The following is a 19,693-nucleotide window of genomic DNA, read 5'->3' on the forward strand; positions in this document are numbered from 1 at the left end:
TCGAACATGTTTCATTATTTATTTGAGGCTAAATTGATTTTATCTATGTATTATATTAAGTTAAAATAAGTGTTCATTCAGTATTGTTGTATTTGTCATTATTACAAATAAATAATATAAATCGTCCGATTAATCGGCATTGGCTTTTTTTGGTCCTCCAATAATCGGTATCGGCGTTGAAAAATCAGAATCGGTCGACCTCTAGTGTAAACTGTATTTATAATTATGACAATATTTTAAGTTGACAATTTTACTGCACAATTTCTGATCGGAATATGCCTGCACTGCCATTAATGCCAATTACACTGGTTTCTCCCTGACCAATATGGCTGCCATTTTCACCCAAATCTGGAACTTTGAAGGTTTATGACATAGCCCCTCTAGTAATTTTATAGGATCTCTACGATATATTAATTCATTCTGTGAACTTGGGATCATGTATTCTACCTGTTGAACAAAATAACAGTGTTGTTGTTTTGGCAGGGGGTTGCCATGGTTACATGCTCTGCTTCATCTCTTTGGTTCCACCATCCGGAGTCTCTGAATTGGAAAGATAGCATTTAACCCCCTATGGTTCTCAGAATGATAGAAATCACATTTAGTTTATGGTATGTAATCTTAATAGAAATACCTGTGCATCAATCTAAATTACATAACAATCCCTATCAAAATCTGTCAGTTTAAGCTAGAGATCTGTATTTTTTTTGCATTGGAACGGTCTCATTGCACCGAAATCCTCAATCCATGACTTCCGCATCTGTGGTGAAAGGTGGCAGAGCTAGAGCAGTGTTTGTCAGACCATGAGACATCTGTAGCAACCGAACGGTTTGGCCTAGAAACTATACTGCTCAAAAAAATAAAGGGAACACTAAAATAACACATCCTAGATCTGAATGAAAGAAATAATCTTATTAAATACTTTTTTCTTTACATAGTTGAATGTGCTGACAACAAAATCACACAAAAATAATCAATGGAAATCCAATTTATCAACCCATGGAGGTCTGGATTTGGAGTCACACTCAAAATTAAGGTGGAAAACCACACTACAGGCAGATCCAACTTTGATGTAATGTCCTTAAAACAAGTCAAAATGAGGCTCAGTAGTGTGTGTGTGGCCTCCACGTGCCTGTATGACCTCCCTACAACACCTGGGCATGCTCCTGATGAGGTGGCGGATGGTCTCCTAAGGGAGCTCCTCCCAGACCTGGACTAAAGCATCCGCCAACTCCTGGACAGTCTGTGGTGCAACGTGGCATTGGTGGATGGAGTGAGACATGATGTCCCAGATGTGCTCAATTGGATTCAGGTCTGGGCCAGTCCATAGCATCAATGCCTTCCTCTTGCAGGAACTGCTGACACACTCCAGCCACATGAGGTCTAGTATTGTCTTGCATTAGGAGGAACCCAGGGCCAACCGCACCAGCATATGGTCTCACAAGGGGTCTGAGGATCTCATCTCGGTACCTAATGGCAGTCAGGCTACCTCTGGCGAGCACATGGAGGGCTGTGCGGCCCCCCAAAGAAATGCCACCCCACACCATGACTGACCCACCGCCAAACCGGTCATGCTGGAGGATGTTGCAGGCAGCAGAATGTTCTCCATGGCGTCTCCAGACTCTGTCACGTCTGTCACGTGCTCAGTGTGAACCTGCTTTCATCTGTGAAGAGCACAGGGCGCCAGTGGCGAATTTGCCAATCTTGGTGTTCTCTGGCAAATGCCAAACGTCCTGCACGGTGTTGGGCTGTAAGCACAACCCCCACCTGTGGACGTCGGGTCCTCATACCACCCTCATGGAGTCTGTTTCTGACAGTTTGAGCAGACACATGCACATTTGTGGCCTGCTGGAGGTCATTTTGCAGGGCTCTGGCAGTGCTTCTCCTGCTCCTCCTTGCACAAAGGCGGAGGTAGCGGTCCTGCTGCTGGGTTGTTGCCCTCCTACGGCCTCCTCCACGTCTCCTGATGTACTGGCCTGTCTCCTGGTAGCGCCTCCATGCTCTGGACACTACGCTGACAGACAGAGCAAACCTTCTTGCCACAGCTCGTATTGATGTGCCATCATGGATGAGCTGCACTACCTGAGCCACTTGTGTGGGTTGTAGACTCCGTCTCATGCTACCACTAGAGTGAAAGCACCGCCAGCATTCAAAAGTGACCAAAACATCAAAGCATAGGAACTGAGAAGTGGTCTGTGGTCACCACCTGCAGAACCACTCCTTTATTGGGGGTGTCTTGCTAATTGCCAATAATTTCCACCTGTTGTCTATTCCATTTGCACAACAGCATGTGAAATGTATTGTCAATCAGTGTTGCTTCCTAAGTGGACAGTTTGATTTCACATAAGTGTGATTGACTTGGAGTTACATTGTGTTGTTTAAGTGTTCCCTTTATTTTTTTGAGCAGTGTATTATGACCAGTCTATGAAATGAGGAGACTCTCGCACACGATGGTGTTCTCCGTTTTGCTCTACGACCCCCCACAAGTGTCAGGAAACTCATCTGAACTCAGTAATGTCGATGTGCCAACTTCTGTTTTGTAGCGTTCGAACCGTTTTGGCTACATACTAATGGGACGAACACGATGGTGTTCTCCCATAAGTGTCACGGGATTCGTCTGAAGGTAACCAGTACCGGTTTAAAAAACTAATAGAAGTATGAAGGTAGTTTTGTGCCTACCCAAAAAATGGTTTAAATATGTGTAGATTTCCTAGATTTAGGACAGACACTTCAAAACCTTGTTTCTTATGATTTATTTTTTGACTGTCCTTTTTACCATTTATGAATGTGTTTTTCATGCGTTTCTATGGGCTATAGTAGTAATGGGCAAAATCAATATTTTATCAAATAATAATTAACAATACTTTTTTGATACCTAAAGGGGTCCTAAAATTATAAATGATCCATAGTATGACCATCTTAAAACAATTAGCCCCCCCCCCCCCTCCCCTAAGTTACGTTTATGTCACGGAAAAGAAGTTAATGTAGTGACAAACACATGTACTGAAAGTGAAACGATTGAGCGTAGTAGTTTATGTAAATTAAACTAGAGGTAATGCAGGTGGACCTCTTCATTAAATCCACCTCAACTGGCTGCTTTGCGCTCCCAAAAAAGGATTTGTAGTGCCACTGCCTTTCATCTTGTCTGCAGACTTCATGACTTCTCTCATAGCTTATTTGCAGTTCTCTCTGAAGGAAATGTCACTACAAATCATTTTGTGCCTGGCCTTCGCTGTTTCATGCATCCTCCTAAATGATGACTCAGCATAATATTTGAAACTGTTGAGTTTTCCACATCTCTGTGTGTGTATGGGAGTTGGAGACCTTGTTACCCTATTTACCTTTCTTTTATATAATAACATGAAGTGTGAACTGCTGCTTATCTCCTCAAGCAGGACATCCCTAATGTCATCTATCAACTCTTTCTACTTTCTCTCCTCATCTCAGGTTTCATGTCTTCCCTCCGTACAAACCCTCCGTTAGTCTCTTGGTATTTCATGTTTTTGAGTTGTGCCCTGTTTATTGTGTTGGTCTTTGTCACGGTTAAGACTTTGTGTGTGTGTGTGCAGGGCACAAGGATCACATTTACAAAAATACATTTTTGAGCACAATTAAAGTATTTTGAGTAATAGTGTTTCAATGATAAATAATGACAAAGTTCATGAATAAAAGGTTTTTGTGGTGTTCCATGCTCAGTCAAGCAAAATGTACCCTCAAATATTTGATTCACTTAGGGAGACAAATGTTCAGCTGCCTCTTTAAAGAGAAACTTCTCCTAAAAAGCAACTTCTCGTTTTGAAAATGGCCTATACATTTATTCTAGTGTCAAAACTGACTACAAAGTGTAAATAGGATCATTTTGGTCACAATGTCCGTTTCGTCCAAAAGGAAGATTTGCGAGATGATAGAAAAATGGTATCATCGAATGAAGTGTACCGTAACAGTTTTTCCTTCGGTTAGGTTTAATCCCACCCACATGCCCACATCTTGCTGCACCCAAGTAATCATTCGGAGCTCAGCTGCACTTGACCCGATTGTAATAACCGTGTTCAATTTTGTTTGATATTCAAAATCCCTATGGGGCTAGTTAAACACCATTAGTAAATTACACAATGTACAGTGCCTTCGGAAAGTATTCGGACTAGAGGTCGACCGATTATGACCAAAAAAAGCAGATTTTTATATATATATCTTTTTTTTTTTAACTTTTTTTTATTTATTTGTAATAATGACAATTACAACAATACTGAATGAGCACTTATTTTAACTTAATATAATACATAGATAAAATCAATTTAGTCTCAAATATATAATGAAACATGTTCGATTTGGTTTAGATATTGCAAAAACACAGTGTTGGAGAAGAAAGTAAAAGTGCAATATGTGCCATGCAAAAAAGCGACCATTTAAGATCCTTGCTCAGAACATGAGAACATATGAAAGCTGGTGGTTCCTTTTAACATGAGTCTTCAATATTCCCAGGTAAGACGTTTTAGGTTGTAGTTTATTATAGGACTATTTCTCTCTCTACCATTTGTATTTCATTTACCTCTGACTATTGGATGTTCTTATAGGCACTATAGTATTGCCAGCCTAATCTCGGGAGTTGATAGGCTTGAAGTCATAAACAGTACTGTGCTTCAAGCACTGTGAAGAGCTGCCGGCAAACGCAGTAAAGTGCTGTTGAATGAACGCTTACGAGCCTGCTGCTGCCTACCACTGCTCAGTCAGACTGCTCTATCAAATATCAAATCATAGACTTAATCATAATAAACACACAGAAATACAAGCCTTAGCTTCCGAATTTGACCATATTAATGACCTATCATTTAGAAAACAAAACGTTTATTCATTTAGTGAAATACGGAACCGTTCCGTATTTTATTGAACGGGTGGCAACCCTAAGTTTAAATATTGCTGTTACATTGCACAACCTTCAATGTTATGTCATAATAACGTAATATTCTGGCAAATTATTTCTGGTCTTTGTTAGGAAGAAATGGTTCAGACAGTTCGTAATGAGCCAGGCGGCTCAAACTGCTGCATATACCCTGACTGCTTGCACTGAACGCAACAGAAGTGACCGAATTTCCCTAGTTAATATTGCCTGCTAACATGAATTTCTATTAACCTCTTACAACTAGATGTTCCGCTAGCGGAACACCGCTCCAATATCCAATGATAGGGCGTGGCGCGAATTATAATAAACACACAGAAATACAAGCCTTAGTTTCTGAATTTGACCATATTAATGACCTATCATTTAGAAAACAAAACGTTTATTCATTTAGTGAAATACGGAACCGTTCTGTATTTTATTGAACGGGTGGCAACCCTAAGTTTAAATATTGCTGTTACATTGCACAACCTTCAATGTTATGTCATAATAACGTAAAATTCTGGCAAATTATTTCTGGTCTTTGTTAGGAAGAAATGGTTCAGACAGTTTGTAACGAGCCAGGCGGCTCAAACTGCTGCATATACCCTGATTGCTTGCACTGAACGTAACAGAAGTGACACAATTTCCCTAGTTAATATTGCCTGCTAACATGATTTTCTATTAACTAAATATGCAGGTTTAAAAAATATATACTTGTGTATTGATTTTAAGAAGGGCATTTATGTTTATGGTTCTAACTTGTGACATTGGTGCTACAATTCTTCTTTTTTCACGAATGCGCTTTTGTTAAATCATCACCCGTTTGGTGTAGTTGAAGCAGGCTGTGATTCGATGATAAATGAACAGGCACCACATTGATTATATGCAACGCAGTACAAGCTAGTTAACCTAGTAATGTCATCAACCATGTGTAGTTAACTAGTGATTATGTTAAGATTGATTGATTGTTTTTTATAAGATAAGTTTAATGCTAGCTAGCACCTTACCTTGGCTCCTTGCTGCACTCGCATAACAGGTGGTCAGCCTGCCACGCAGTCTCCTCGTGGATTGCAATATAATCGGCATACAAAAATGCCAATTACCGAGTGTTATGAAAACTTGAAATAGGCCCTAATTAATCGGTCAACCTCTAATTCAGACCCCTTTTACCTTTTCCACATTTTGTTAGTTTACAGCCTTATTCTAAAATTGATTAAAATTGATGAGGGGGGAAAAAACAATCTACACACAATACCTTTTAGCTAATTTATAAAATATAACATTTACATAAGTATTCAGACCATTTACTCAGTACTTTGTTGAAGCACCTTTGGTAGCGATTACAGTATTGAGTCTTGTTGGGTAGGATGCCACAAGCTTGGCGCACCTGTATTTGGGGAGCGTTCTGGAGCAGGTTTTTATCAAAGATCTCTCTGTACTGTGCTCCGTTTGTCTTTGCCTACATCCCGACTAGTCTCCCAGTCCCTGCCGCTGAAAAACATCCCCACAGTAGTAACCGGTAGAAAACAAGAGAGGGGATGGATGGATGGATGGATGGATAAATAAATAAATAAATAAATAAATAGAGACAGAAAGAAAAGGTGTACAGTAGAAGTACACCCCTGAGGGATGTAGGTTAGGGTTTAATACCTTAACCGGTATCCTTTGATTTCCAACCAAGCTGTTTCCCGAGAGTGAAATAAAGGCGGGTACCGTGGACCAATTATATACAGTTGAAGTCGGAAGTTTACATACACCTTAGCCAAATACATTTAAACTCAGTTTTCACAATTCTTGACATTTTAGTCCTAGTAAAAATTCCCTGTTTTAAGTCAGTTAGGATCACCACTTTTATTTTAAGAATGTGAAATGTCAGAATAATAGTAGAGAATGATTTATTTCAGCTTTTATTTCTTTTATCACATTCCCAGTGGAGCAGAAGTTTACATGCACTCAATTAGTATTTCGTGGCATTGCCTTTTAAATTGTTTAACTTTGGTCAAACGTTTCGGATGGCCTTCCACAAGCTAAATAAAAAAAGGAAATGGTAAAAAAAAAAGAGCCTATGGACAAGAAGTACGGGTACTGAATCAATGTGCAGGGGTACAAGGTATTTGAGGTAATATGTACAAATACACTACCATTCAAAAGTTTGGGGTCACTTAGAAATATCCTTTTTTTTTTTTTTAAAGAACAGCACATTTTTTGTCCATTTAAAATAACATCAAAATTGATCAGAAATACAGTGTAGACATTCATGTTGTAAATGACTATTGTAGCTGGAAACGGCTGATTTGTTTAATGGAATATCTACATAGGCGTACAGAGGCCTATTATCAGCAACCATCACTCCTGTGTTCCAATGGCACGTTGTGTTAGATAATCCAGGTTTATCATTTTAAAAGGCTAATTGATCGTTAGAAAACCCTTTTGCAATTATGTTAGCACAGCTGAAAACTGTTGATCTGATTAAAGAAGCAATAAAACTGGCCTTCTTTAGACTAGTTGAGTATCCTGAGCATCAGCATTTGTGTGTTCGATTTACAGGCTCAAAATGGCCAGAAACAAAGACCTTTCTTCTGAAACTCGTCAGTCTATTCTTGTTCTGAGAAATGAAGGCTATTCCATGTGAGAAATTGCCAAGAAACTGAAGATCTCGTACAACGCTGTGTATTACTCCCGTCACAGAACAGTGCAAACTGTCTCTAACCAGAATAGAATGAGGAGTGGGAGGCCCCGGTGCACAACTGAGCAAGAGGACAAGTACATTAGAGTGTCTAGTTTGAGAAACAGACACCTCACAAGTCCTCAACTAGCAGCTTCATTATACACTGCTCAAAAAAATAAAGGGAACACTTAAACAACACAATGTAACTCCAAGTCAATCACACTTATGTGAAATCAAACTGTCCAGTTAGGAAGCAACACTGATTGACAATAAATTTCACATGCTGTTGTGCAAATGGAATAGACAACAGGTGGAAATTATAGGCAATTAGCAAGACACCCCCAATAAAGGAGTGGTTCTGCAGGTGGTGACCACAGACCACTTCTCAGTTCCTATGCTTCCTGGCTGATGTTTTGGTCACTTTTGAATGCTGGCGGTGCTTTCACTCTAGTGGTAGCATGAGACGGAGTCTACAACCCACACAAGTGGCTCAGGTAGTGCAGCTCATCCAGGATGGCACATCAATGCGAGCTGTGGCAAGAAGGTTTGCTGTGTCTGTCAGCGTAGTGTCCAGAGCATGGAGGCGCTACCAGGAGACAGGCCAGTACATCAGGAGACGTGGAGGAGGCCGTAGGAGGGCAACAACCCAGCAGCAGGACCGCTACCTCCGCCTTTGTGCAAGGAGGAGCAGGAGAAGCACTGCCAGAGCCCTGCAAAATGACCTCCAGCAGGCCACAAATGTGCATGCGTCTGCTCAAATGGTCAGAAACAGACTCCATGAGGGTGGTATGAGGGCCCGATGTCCACAGGTGGGGGTTATGCTTACAGCCCAACACCGTGCAGGACGTTTGGCATTTGCCAGAGAACACCAAGATTGGCAAATTCGCCACTGGCGCCCTGTACTCTTCACAGATGAAAGCAGGTTCACACTGAGCACGTGACAGACGTGACAGAGTCTGGAGACGCCGTGGAGAACGTTCTGCTGCCTGCAACATCCTCCAGCATGACCGGTTTGGCGGTGGGTCAGTCATGGTGTGGGGTGGCATTTCTTTGGGGGGCCGCACAGCCCTCCATGTGCTCGCCAGAGGTAGCCTGACTGCCATTAGGTACCGAGATGAGATCCTCAGACCCCTTGTGAGACCATATGCTGGTGCGGTTGGCCCTGGGTTCCTCCTAATGCAAGACAATGCTAGACCTCATGTGGCTGGAGTGTGTCAGCAGTTCCTGCAAGAGGAAGGCATTGATGCTATGGACTGGCCCAGACCTGAATCCAATTGAGCTCATCTGGGACATCATGACTCGCTCCATCCACCAATGCCACGTTGCACCACAGACTGTCCAGGAGTTGGTGGATGCTTTAGTCCAGGTCTGGGAGGAGCTCCCTTAGGAGACCATCCGCCACCTCATCAGGAGCATGCCCAGGTGTTGTAGGGAGGTCATACAGGCACGTGGAGGCCACACACACACTACTGAGCCTCATTTTGACTTGTTTTAAGGACATTGCATCAAAGTTGGATCAGCCTGTAGTGTGGTTTTCCACTTTAATTTTGAGTGTGACTCCAAATCCAGACCTCCATGGGTTGATAAATTGGATTTCCATTGATTTATTTTTGTGATTTTATTGTCAGCACATTCAACTATGTAAAGAAAAAAGTATTTAAGAGTTTTTCTTTCATTCAGATCTAGGAGGTGTTGTTTAAGTGTTCCCTTTATTTTTTTGAGCAGTATATAATATCAGCAAAACACCAGTCTCAACATCAACAGTGAAGAGGTGACTCCGGGATGCTGGCCTTCTAGGTGTAGTTGTATGAAATGGACATATCAACTCTCTGGCTTCGTTCATAAATTAGACCAGTCATCACAATGCTAGCAGCTTACCATATATACTAAAAATAAAGTCTCCAATAGAAAACATAACTTACTTACATGGCTTGTATAAATGTAATTGCTGAATTTCATGTGTCGGCAACACGTGACCTCTCGACACAGTTACGGTAGATAATCTCCATCTCACATTCACATTTCTCCAAACTAAAGTCTCTGAACATTTTCTGAGAAGTTTGGGAAATTACCAGGAGTTTTGCAACCCTACCCCCCCCCCATCTAAGAATAATCCCCTAACTCAGTGGTTCCCAACCAGGGGTACTAGGCTTTTCCACAGGGGGTACTTGAAGACTCATGAGATCATATGATGAAATGCACACGAGGGGGTATTTCAGAGATACTCAGGGCAGAGCAACATTCACTTGGTGCTACAGTAACCAAGAAAGTTTTGGAACCACTGCCATAATTGATATAGCTGAACTCTTATCTATCCACCAAAATATGTTACTCTAGTAGGAAACAAAGACCATGAGACAAATACCCAAAGTTCACAATGTTCCCTTGTGTTCTCTCACAGGAAGCTGCATCGATTACACTCGCCTCCATTTCCCTTTGACTCAACTTCAATATCAGATGTATGGCCAAAACAATACGAAACAATACAACTTTATTAATCCCCCCGAGGCCTAACACAGGGATTTAAAAAAAAATCCTTGGGTGGGCAGCCTAAGCGTTTTTTGGGCCGCCTAAGTTCAAACCGTGCCTAGAATTGCAGGAAATTAGCTATAAAACTGCTTTCAGCTCCATGGCAGAGTATGTAGAATCGGAGAAAATTTGCTTTCAAATTGCAACATTTACTCTCAGCTGCATGGAGAAATTTGTAGAATTGCAGTAAATAGGCTTAAAAATGCTAAAATGTCTCTACATCACCAAGATGAGGGCCTCTAAAATAGTCTCTAATATTCAGCCGTGCTGCCGGGCCCACCGCAGCCATTGCCATGCCCCTGCCACTCCCCTTTTGTCACACCACTACCTAAGCCCTTTTTTGATCCATAAAAAAGACTGGCATGCCAATGTCCCCGACGTCTCCAACCTGCTCCACATACGCCAGCCAAATCTGAAACCATTCCCGACGTTATCTGATGCCCTTCTCTTTTGCCTGGGTGGAAAGCTTCCGTCATCCGTGGGATAGTGTTGCTGTGGGGGAATGCGCAGAGCCGTGTGTTTTGTGTATAAATATAGCAGTATCTGAGGTGATGATGCATTCAGCCTTGACAGCTGCCTTAAGACAGGTATTTGTTCCTGGGAGTGGTGAAGAAAGGTGTGAAAGGTTACGGCTCCTTCTGTTTCTGGAGTAAACAGTGTATTTTTACTCCGGCGATGTTGTCGTGAGGACTGCATTACTTGAGCAGTAGGCTTGAGCTCTGAGTCACTGCACCCTTTTGGCAGTTTGGTTTGTTGGAGTGTTGACTCTTCCTATCGTCTTACCTTTATCGCTGCACTCTTATGAGTTTGTTGTTTTATCTTGTCTGTCAGAGGGGGCGCTGTTGCTTGAGTGAAATTCCTTGCCCTTCTGAGTGGGTGAGTGTTTGCGTGTGTGGCAGGAGGATAATTGGACTGTGTGACAGCAGGGATTAAGAGAATGTTCCTCTCTTTAATCAGGATCAGTGTTCTCGCTCTAATGACCCTGAGAGGACTCTATTCCCCAACCCCCCCCCCTCCACTCACACACTTTCTCTCCCTCTGTGTGTGAGGATTTCCTAGAAAGCAATCACACACTCTTTCTCTCCCTCGTCTTCTCAAGTGCCCTCTCTCCCACTCACTAACCCACTCTTTCTCTCTCTCCTTCTCTAACCCCTCTTTCTCTGCCTCGCTTCTCTTTCTCTCCTCTCCTAATGCCACTCTACTCTGCTTCACTAACCTCTGGCACAGACATAGGAGGGATTAGGGGAAGGAGGAATGGAAACGGAGGCGCATCTGTGTGTTGCATCTCTAAGGAGACTGTTCTGGGTCCCCATAAATAAATTATCCTAAATGTGTTTAACACTTTTTTTTTTTCCTTTCTGAATGGCCATTGTCCCTTGGCTCGGACTGCTCTGCTATTCTAGCCTGAAGAGGTTTCAGTCCCTATGTCTTCCCCTCACTGAAAGAGATCCATGTTGATTTGGAGATAAATCAAATTTTATTTGTCACATGCGCCGAGTACAACAAGTGGAGACCTTACCGTGAAATGCTTACTTACAAGCCCTTAACCAATAATGCAGTTCAAGAAAGAGTGAAGAAAATATTTACTGAATAAACTAAAGTAAAAAATAAGAAGCTGGGCTTTTGGCGAACACAGACTGCACTGCACTCCTCTAAGGACCATTGTGTTTCCACTTTGTTTGGACCACTACTGATGAAATGGTGGGTTACTGTAGTGTATTCAAACTAGCCTGTGTAAGGTCATAAACACCCGGGTTTCTATCATGTTAGCGTCAGACTGTCAGCATTGTAATGTAAATGAGTGGGGCCAGTAGTTCCTTATGAGTGCAGGGTCGTGTTCAGTAGGCACAAAATGGAAGAAAACGGGACTGTTTGTTTTTCCTTAATGTACCCTAACGAACAATACCCAGGTCTACATTAAGAGTTGATGTTTGGTCTGTAGAAATAGATCACTTCACCTGGACGTTATCTTCCGTAGGCTAACGCTGTTGATTCATTTCTCTCCCCCTCGGGCTCCTCTCTCTGTCTGTTCATGACCTGTGGACAGAATGACCAAATGTGATGTGAGGAACTACCTGGAGAAGCTTTACAATGTTCCAGTGGGAGCTGTCCGCACAAGGATACAATACTGTGAGTACCATTAAACATACCATATGTCCATCAAGGGAAAATACCTATTTAAATGATTGGTTAGTAGATTTATTTTGTGCTTTTTTTTATGACCATTAAACCCCCTAATTTAAACCACACATCACATCATTGCGGATAACACAAAACAAAGCTCTCTGACCTAAGTTAAAAAAATAAATAAAGTGACAAACAAGACTATTTTGGGCACAGTCCAAGACCATTCTCACCTTAGGGATAATAACTTTTATCATTTGTAAAATGGTATGTTTTCCAGTGGGTAGCACGTTTAGCTAACCCCATTTATTAATTAATTAACTGTGAGAGGAGTGTTCTTAGCAGTTAGCTATAGAGTTATTCTTTTTATTTGTTAAGAAGAGAGTTTTAGGTTGTTAGCATGTTAACCTATTGCTGTGAGGGACATGCTTTTTTTGTTGTTAGCTGTCTAGGTAATTTTTTTATCCATTGATGAGCAGTGACAAAAGTGTTTTTGCTGTCGTTAGCAATGGTTAGCATGTTTAGCTATCGAGTATCCATTGATAAGCAGGGAGGGGGGAGTTGTTTAGCAGTTAGCGGTGATTGCGGTTAGCGTGCCTGGCTGGACTTTCCACCACAGCTGCTTATCACAGAATCTGCTGCTGCAGCACTCTGGCCTACAGCTGTCCCAAGGTGCCCCTGCACTCTTCCTCCTGCTCCAAGGCGTAGCACACATACACACACACACTCTCACACACACTTCTCAAGGGCCTAAAAGTGGGCCAAGCAGGGTTACACAACCTTACCCCTCTCTCCGTCCATCCCTCTCTCCCATTCTCCCCTTCTTTTAAAGTTCAGATGATCACAAAGCCACAGAGAGGGGTTATATGATAGACTAAATGATCCTCTTGGCATTTCATGGGGGAGGAAACATTTGGGGTTAACATGGGCTGTTTAGAGGCTCTTTTACGAGTCTACGAATTTGCTAGCTCCTGGAAGGAAGGAGGGAGGGAGGGAGGGAGAGAGAAAAAGTGAGAGGAGCAGAGAGAGATGCCTGGAGACCGGAGGGATTGTGGTAATGCAGGGAGGGCCAGAGAAGGAAGGCGTGCTGCTGGGCTTGGAGGGCCAAGAGGAGCCCCCTCTCTCTTTGGGGCAGAGAAAGACAGAGAGAGAGAACCCCAGAGAGAGAGAGAGCGGCAGAGGGAGACAGCGAGACGCCAAGCCTACGTAATATGGAAAAGAACCCATTAGACCTCTCTTTACGAGAGCTGCGTTAAAGGGGGGGGGAAGAAAGCGAGAGAAGGAAAGAAAAAATAACTGAGCTGGCGAGGGGGGCCCAGGCGATCCCGAGGTGCGTCAGAGAAGGTATCCCTGCCTGCGTCAGGGGTTCCATGCCACTGGCAGCCTAAAGAGGGGAACGAGAGAGAGGGACGCAAATGACCCCTTTCTTCTCTCACTCCCTGGGCGGCAGGCAGGCTCGGGTATTTTGGAAGGCGTTGCCATGGCTACCCCTCCGGCTTTGGGATTTTTAACGTGGTAGTCGGCTGCCAAACCACAATCCCCCTTCAAAAAAATAGTTTGTGTGTGCATGCACGCGCTTTTGTGTGGAAGGATGGGGTGAATGTAGTGGTGCAACTTGGGGTGGGGGGGATATGACAAACAACACCATCATGGGGACTTAGCCTAACTAATCACCTGACTCTGAGTTGGGGGCGAAGGTCCCCCCTACACTGACTCTCACCCGTCTCTCACACCCACACGGGGGGCCTCCACATAGGTAGTGGGTGTGATGGGGGTGTTTTACGACCCTGGTAAGGGCTTTCCCTGAGCTGTGGGCTGCCTGGCTGGTGATCATTACACACACACACCACACACACACACACACACACACACACACGGTAACACACACACACAGTAACACACACAAATGACTCACTACAGCGGAATGTTTCCCTCGTTTTTCATGTCATAAATTGTTCCCATGGTAATGGGAGTTATCAGTTGCCTGATGACTGGAAGACCAGGCTAATGTTTAAACAGGGGTTCTAAATGTGCAAAAACCCACAAATGGCTTGTTGGTTTGTTCAGTAGTTCTTTTGTGTTTGTGAGAACATGGGGATTTGCTTTGGTCAGCTTTTATTGATAACAATTTTGTGAGAGCTGTTTTGTTAGATTTCAGTGCAGCTTTTGCTATCATTGGTCATAACCTATTGCTGAAAAAATGTAGGTGTTGTGGATCTACATCCTCTGCCTTATTATGGTTGAGAGTTACCCGTCTGGTAGAGCACAGAGTGTTACCCGTCTGGTAGAGCACAGAGTGTTACCCGTCTGGTAGAGCACAGAGTGTTACCCGTCTGGTAGAGCACAGAGTGTTACCCGTCTGGTAGAGCACAGAGTGTTACCCGTCTGGTAGAGCACAGAGTGTTACCCGTCTGGTAGAGCACAGAGTGTTACCCGTCTGGTAGAGCACCCAGGATTTTCTTTAACAAAGCCTCTCTAATGCAAATCCGGTTGAGTGTTGTGTCCCGTAGGGCAGCCTGCTTGGGCCATTTATTTTTTTTCTAATGACCTTCCTCTTGAATAAAGCCTGTGTGTCTATGCACGCTGACGACTCAACCGTATACACGTCAGCTACGACAGTAAAAGAAAGGGTAAGTTTACCTATTAGGCTCACGTACCCATTAAGCCCACTTCAATCTTTTGATTTAAAGAAAAAATATATATAATTCTGCTGTTTAACTTCTCTAGGGTAGGGGGCAGTATCTTCACGGCCGGATGGAAAACGTACCCAAATTAAACGGCCTACTACTCGGGCCCAGGAACTAGAATATGCATATTATTAGTAGATTTGGATAGAAAACACTCTGAAGTTTCTAAAACTGGTTGAATGGTGTCTGTGAGTATAACAGAACTCAAATGGCAGGCAAAAACCTGAGAAAAATCTAACCAGGAAGTGGGAAGTCTGGTGCTTGTAGTCCATTCAAGTCATTGCCTATCGAACACACAGTGACTTAGAAATATGTTTGAGGCGTCTATGATGAACAGAGAGCGAACAGAGGAAGTTAGAAGTTGTTGACTCAGGAAAGCAAATTAGTTCATTGGCGCGCCTTCACGTGAGAGTTAGCTGTGTTCCAAAACGTTTTTCAACACACTGGAATCGTCCGGTTGGAATATTATTGAAGTTCTAAGTTAAAAAGGCCATAAAGATTGATGCTATACAACGTTTGACATGTTTGAACAAACGTAAATATAACTTTTTTTTACTTTTCGTCGTGACATTTTGGCCGCGCTTCCTACACTTGGAGTGGCTTACTGAACGCGGAAACAACATGGAGTTATTTGGACATAAATTATGGACTTTATCGAACAAAACAACATTTATTGTGGACCTGGGATTCCTGGAAGTGCCTTCTGATGAAAATCATCAAAGGTAAGTGAATATTTCTAATGCTATTTATGATTTTAGATGGCTCCAAAATGGCGGGTATCTATATTGCCTAATGTATTTTTCTGAGCGCAGTACTCAGATTATTACAAAGTGTGCTTTCCCCGTGAAGCTTTTTTGAAATCTGTCGGCTGCATAAAGGAGATGTTCATCTATAATTCTTTGAATAACAGTTTAATATTTTATCAATGTTTATGATGAGTATTTTTGTAAATTGTTGTGCTGATTCACTGGTAGTATTGGAGGCAAAATATTTTCTGAACATCACGCGCCAATGTAAAAAGGCTGTTTTTGGATATAAATATCAACTTGATCGAACAAAAAATGCATGTATTGTGTAACATGATGTCCTAGGAGTGTCATCTGATGAAGATCGTCAAAGGTTAGTGCATAATTTTAGCTGAATTTCTGGTATTTGTGACGCCTGTCCTTGCTAGGAAAATAGCTGTGTGGTTTTTCTTGTGTTGGAACTGTCCTAACATAATCTAACTTTATGCTTTTGCCGTAAATTCTTTTTGAAATCGGACACCGTGGTTACATTAAGGAGACGTGTATCTTTAAAATGGTGTAAAATAGTCGTCTGTTTGACAACTTTGAATTATGACATTTTGTGGTTTGAATTTCGCGCTGTGATTTTTCACTGGCTGTTCAATAGTGTGAACCGTGGGCGTCCCACCTGCCCAAGAGAGGTTCATGTTTCAATCAATTCATCTGGTTGTTATCCATAAGCCAGTCAGATGTTTTATAATTAAGTTAGTGACAGTTAAATGTGAGTTTTTCAATTTCAAAGCTGCAAAAGAAGTTGTGGCGACGCTCAGATCAACATATTTTGTGTACCTTCTCAGATAAGTGATCATACTCTATGTAAAATGAAGAGATGCATGTACTGATATATGCACATGATAGCATATTTCATTGGCATTATTTACTATTTCTTTCCAATTGGAATATGGGGTGTCCATGCTAGCAGTTGTGCCTTCATGTCAGTCACACAGTAGTAATAACTTGTTGAACTACAACAAGATAATAGATTTCAGGCGTTCACAGCTTAAATTGTTTATGCCTTGTGCATCTTATGCATCTTATTTGACTGTTAAATTAACCTTGCATTGTTTTAAATATATATATATATATATATATATATATATATCTATATATATATATATATACATACATCACACACACACACACACACACACACACACACACACACACACACACACACACACACACACACACACACACACACACACACACACACACACACACACACACACACACACACACACACACACACAGTGAGGGAAAAAAGTATTTGATCCCCTTCTGATTTTGTACGTTTGCCCACTGACAAAGAAAGGATCAGTCTATAATTTTAATGGTAGGTTTATGTGAACAGTGAGAGACAGAATAACAACAAAAATATGATGATTTGCATTTGAATGAGGGAAATAAGTATTTGACCCCCTCTCAATCAGAAAGATTTCTGGCTCCCAGGTGTCTTTTATACAGGTAACGAGCTGAGATTAGGAGCACACTCTAAAAGGGAGTGATCCTAACCGCAGCTTGTTACCTGTAAAAAAGACACCTGTCCACAGAAGCAATCAATCAATCAGATTCCAAACTCTCCACCATGGCCAAGACCAAAGAGCTCTCCAAGGATGTCAGGGACAAGATTGTAGACCTACACAAGGCTGGAATGGGCTACAAGACCATCGCCAAGCAGCTTGGTGAGAAGGTGACATTTTGGTGCGATTATTTGCAAATGGAAGAAACACAAAAGAACTGTCAATCTCCCTCGGCCTGGGGCTCCATGCAAGATCTCACCTCGTGGGGTTGCAATGATCATGAGAACGGTGAGGAATCAGCCCAGAACTACACGGGAGGATCTTGTCAATGATCTCAAGGCAGCTGGGACCATAGTCACCAAGAAAACAATTGGTAACACACTACGCCATGAAGGACTGAAATCCTGCAGCGCCCGCAAGGTCTCCCTGCTCAAGAATACATATACATGCCCGTCTGAAGTTTGCCAATGAACATCTGAATGATTCAGAGGACAACTGGTGAAAGTGTTGTGGTCAGATGAGACCAAAATGGAGCTCTTTGGCATCAACTCAACTCGCCGTGTTTGGAAGAGGAGGAAGGCTGCCTATGACCCCAAGAACACCATCTTCACCGTCAAATATGGAGGTAGAAACATTATGCTTTGGGGGTGTTTTTCTGCTAAAGGGACAGGACAACTTCACCGCATCAAAGGGACGATGGACGGGGCCATGTACCGTCAAATCTTGGGTGAGAACCTCCTTCCCTCAGCCAGGGCATTGAAAATGGGTCGTGGATGGGTATTCTAGCATGACAATGACCCAGAACACACGGCCAAGGCAACAAAGGAGTGGCTCAAGAAGAAGCACATTAAGGTCCTGGAGTGGCCTAGCCAGTCTCCAGACCTTAATCCCATGGAAAATCTGTGGAGGGAGCTGAAGGTTCAAGTTGCCAAACGTCAGCCTTAACCTTAATGACTTGGAGAAGATCTGCAAAGAGGAGTGGGACAAAATCCCTCCTGAGATGTGTGCAAACCTGGTGGCCAACTACAAGAAACGTCTGACCTCTGTGATTGCCAACAAGGGTTTTGCCACCAAGTACAAAGTCATGTTTTGCAGAGGGGTCAAATACTTATTTCCCTCATTAACCTCTCTGGGCTAGGCGGGACGAATTCGTCCCACCTACGTAACAGCCACTTGAATCCTGTGGCGCGATTTTCAAAACCTTTGAAATGCTATTACTTCAATTTCTCAAACATATGACTATTTTACAGCTATTTAAAGACAAGACTCTCGTTAATCTAACCACACTGTCCGATTTCAAAAAGGCTTTACAACGAAAGCAAAACATTAGATTATGTCAGCAGAGTATCAAGCCAGAAATAATCAGACACCCATTTTTCAAGCTAGCATATAATGTCACAAAAACCCAGAAGACAGCTAAATGCAGCACTAACCTTTGATGATCTTCATCAGATGACAACCCTAGGACATTATGTTATACAATACATGCATGTTTTGTTCAATCAAGTTCATATTTATATAAAAAACCAACTTTTTACATTAGCATGTGACGTTCAGAACTAGCATACCCCCCGCAAACTTCCGGCGAATTCACTAACAATTTTCTAAATTACTCACGATAAACGTTCACAAAAAGCATAACAATTATTTGAAGAATTATAGATACAGAACTCCTCTATGCACTCGATATGTCCGATTTTAAAATAGCTTTTTGGTGAAAGCACATTTTGCAATATTCTAAGTACATAGCCCAGGCATCACGGGCTAGCTATTTAGACACCCGGCAAGTTTAGCACTCACCAATATCACGTTTACCATTATAAAAGTTTGATTACCTTTTGTTGTCTTCGTCAGAATGCACTCCCAGGACTGCTACTTCAATAACAAATGTTGGTTTAACTTCGAGCTCCAGTCAGTTTTAGAATGGTAAATTGCAATAGGTTTAATTTCGAGCTCCAGTCAGTTCTAGAATGGTAAATTGCAATAGGTTTAACATAGAGCTCCAGTCAGTTTTAGAATGGTAAATTGCAATAGGCTGGTGCTGAATATCTCAATCTAAAAACATTGTATTTAGGACAAATCACTAACTCAACCCTAAACCTCATCTAGATCTATAACTGAATAATGTGGCAATTGAGCAAGTGTTGACTAACCCTAGATACATTTTTACATTTACGTCATTTAGCAGACGTTCTTATCCAGAGCGACTTACAAATTGATAGCAAGCTGTCATAGTCAAAACATGGATTCAATGGTTGCTAAAATGGTAAGAGGTCCGTGGTAGGGCGTTGCTCTGCTTTCTTGACATGTAAATCAACCAGCCAGGTCCTACAGGCCCTAGTTTTGTCACTTCTGGACTACTGCCCAGATGTGTGGTCATGTGCGCCAAAGGACATAGGAAAATTGCAGTTGGCCCAGAACAGTGCAGCATTTAGATGTACATGGAGGGCGAATGTCAGTGGTTTGCATGTCAGTCTCTCCTGGGTCAAAGCTGAGGAGACATT

The 19,693-nt window shown here is 42.3% G+C and overlaps 1 protein-coding gene across 1 annotated transcript in view; it reads left to right on the forward strand.

Annotated features, from left to right (window-relative positions):
- mrpl23 (mitochondrial ribosomal protein L23) overlaps positions 1 to 19,693 on the forward strand; it is a 127,855-nt gene that overhangs the window by 20,999 nt on the left and 87,163 nt on the right. The window contains exon 3 of the mRNA XM_045688025.2: positions 12,121 to 12,203. Coding sequence (XP_045543981.1) covers positions 12,121 to 12,203 — 83 coding nt within the window. The remainder of the gene's footprint in view (positions 1 to 12,120; positions 12,204 to 19,693) is intronic.

Source organism: Salmo salar, chromosome 10 (assembly GCF_965601325.2).
Source record: "Salmo salar chromosome 10, fSalSal1, whole genome shotgun sequence".
NCBI lineage: Eukaryota > Metazoa > Chordata > Actinopteri > Salmoniformes > Salmonidae > Salmo > Salmo salar.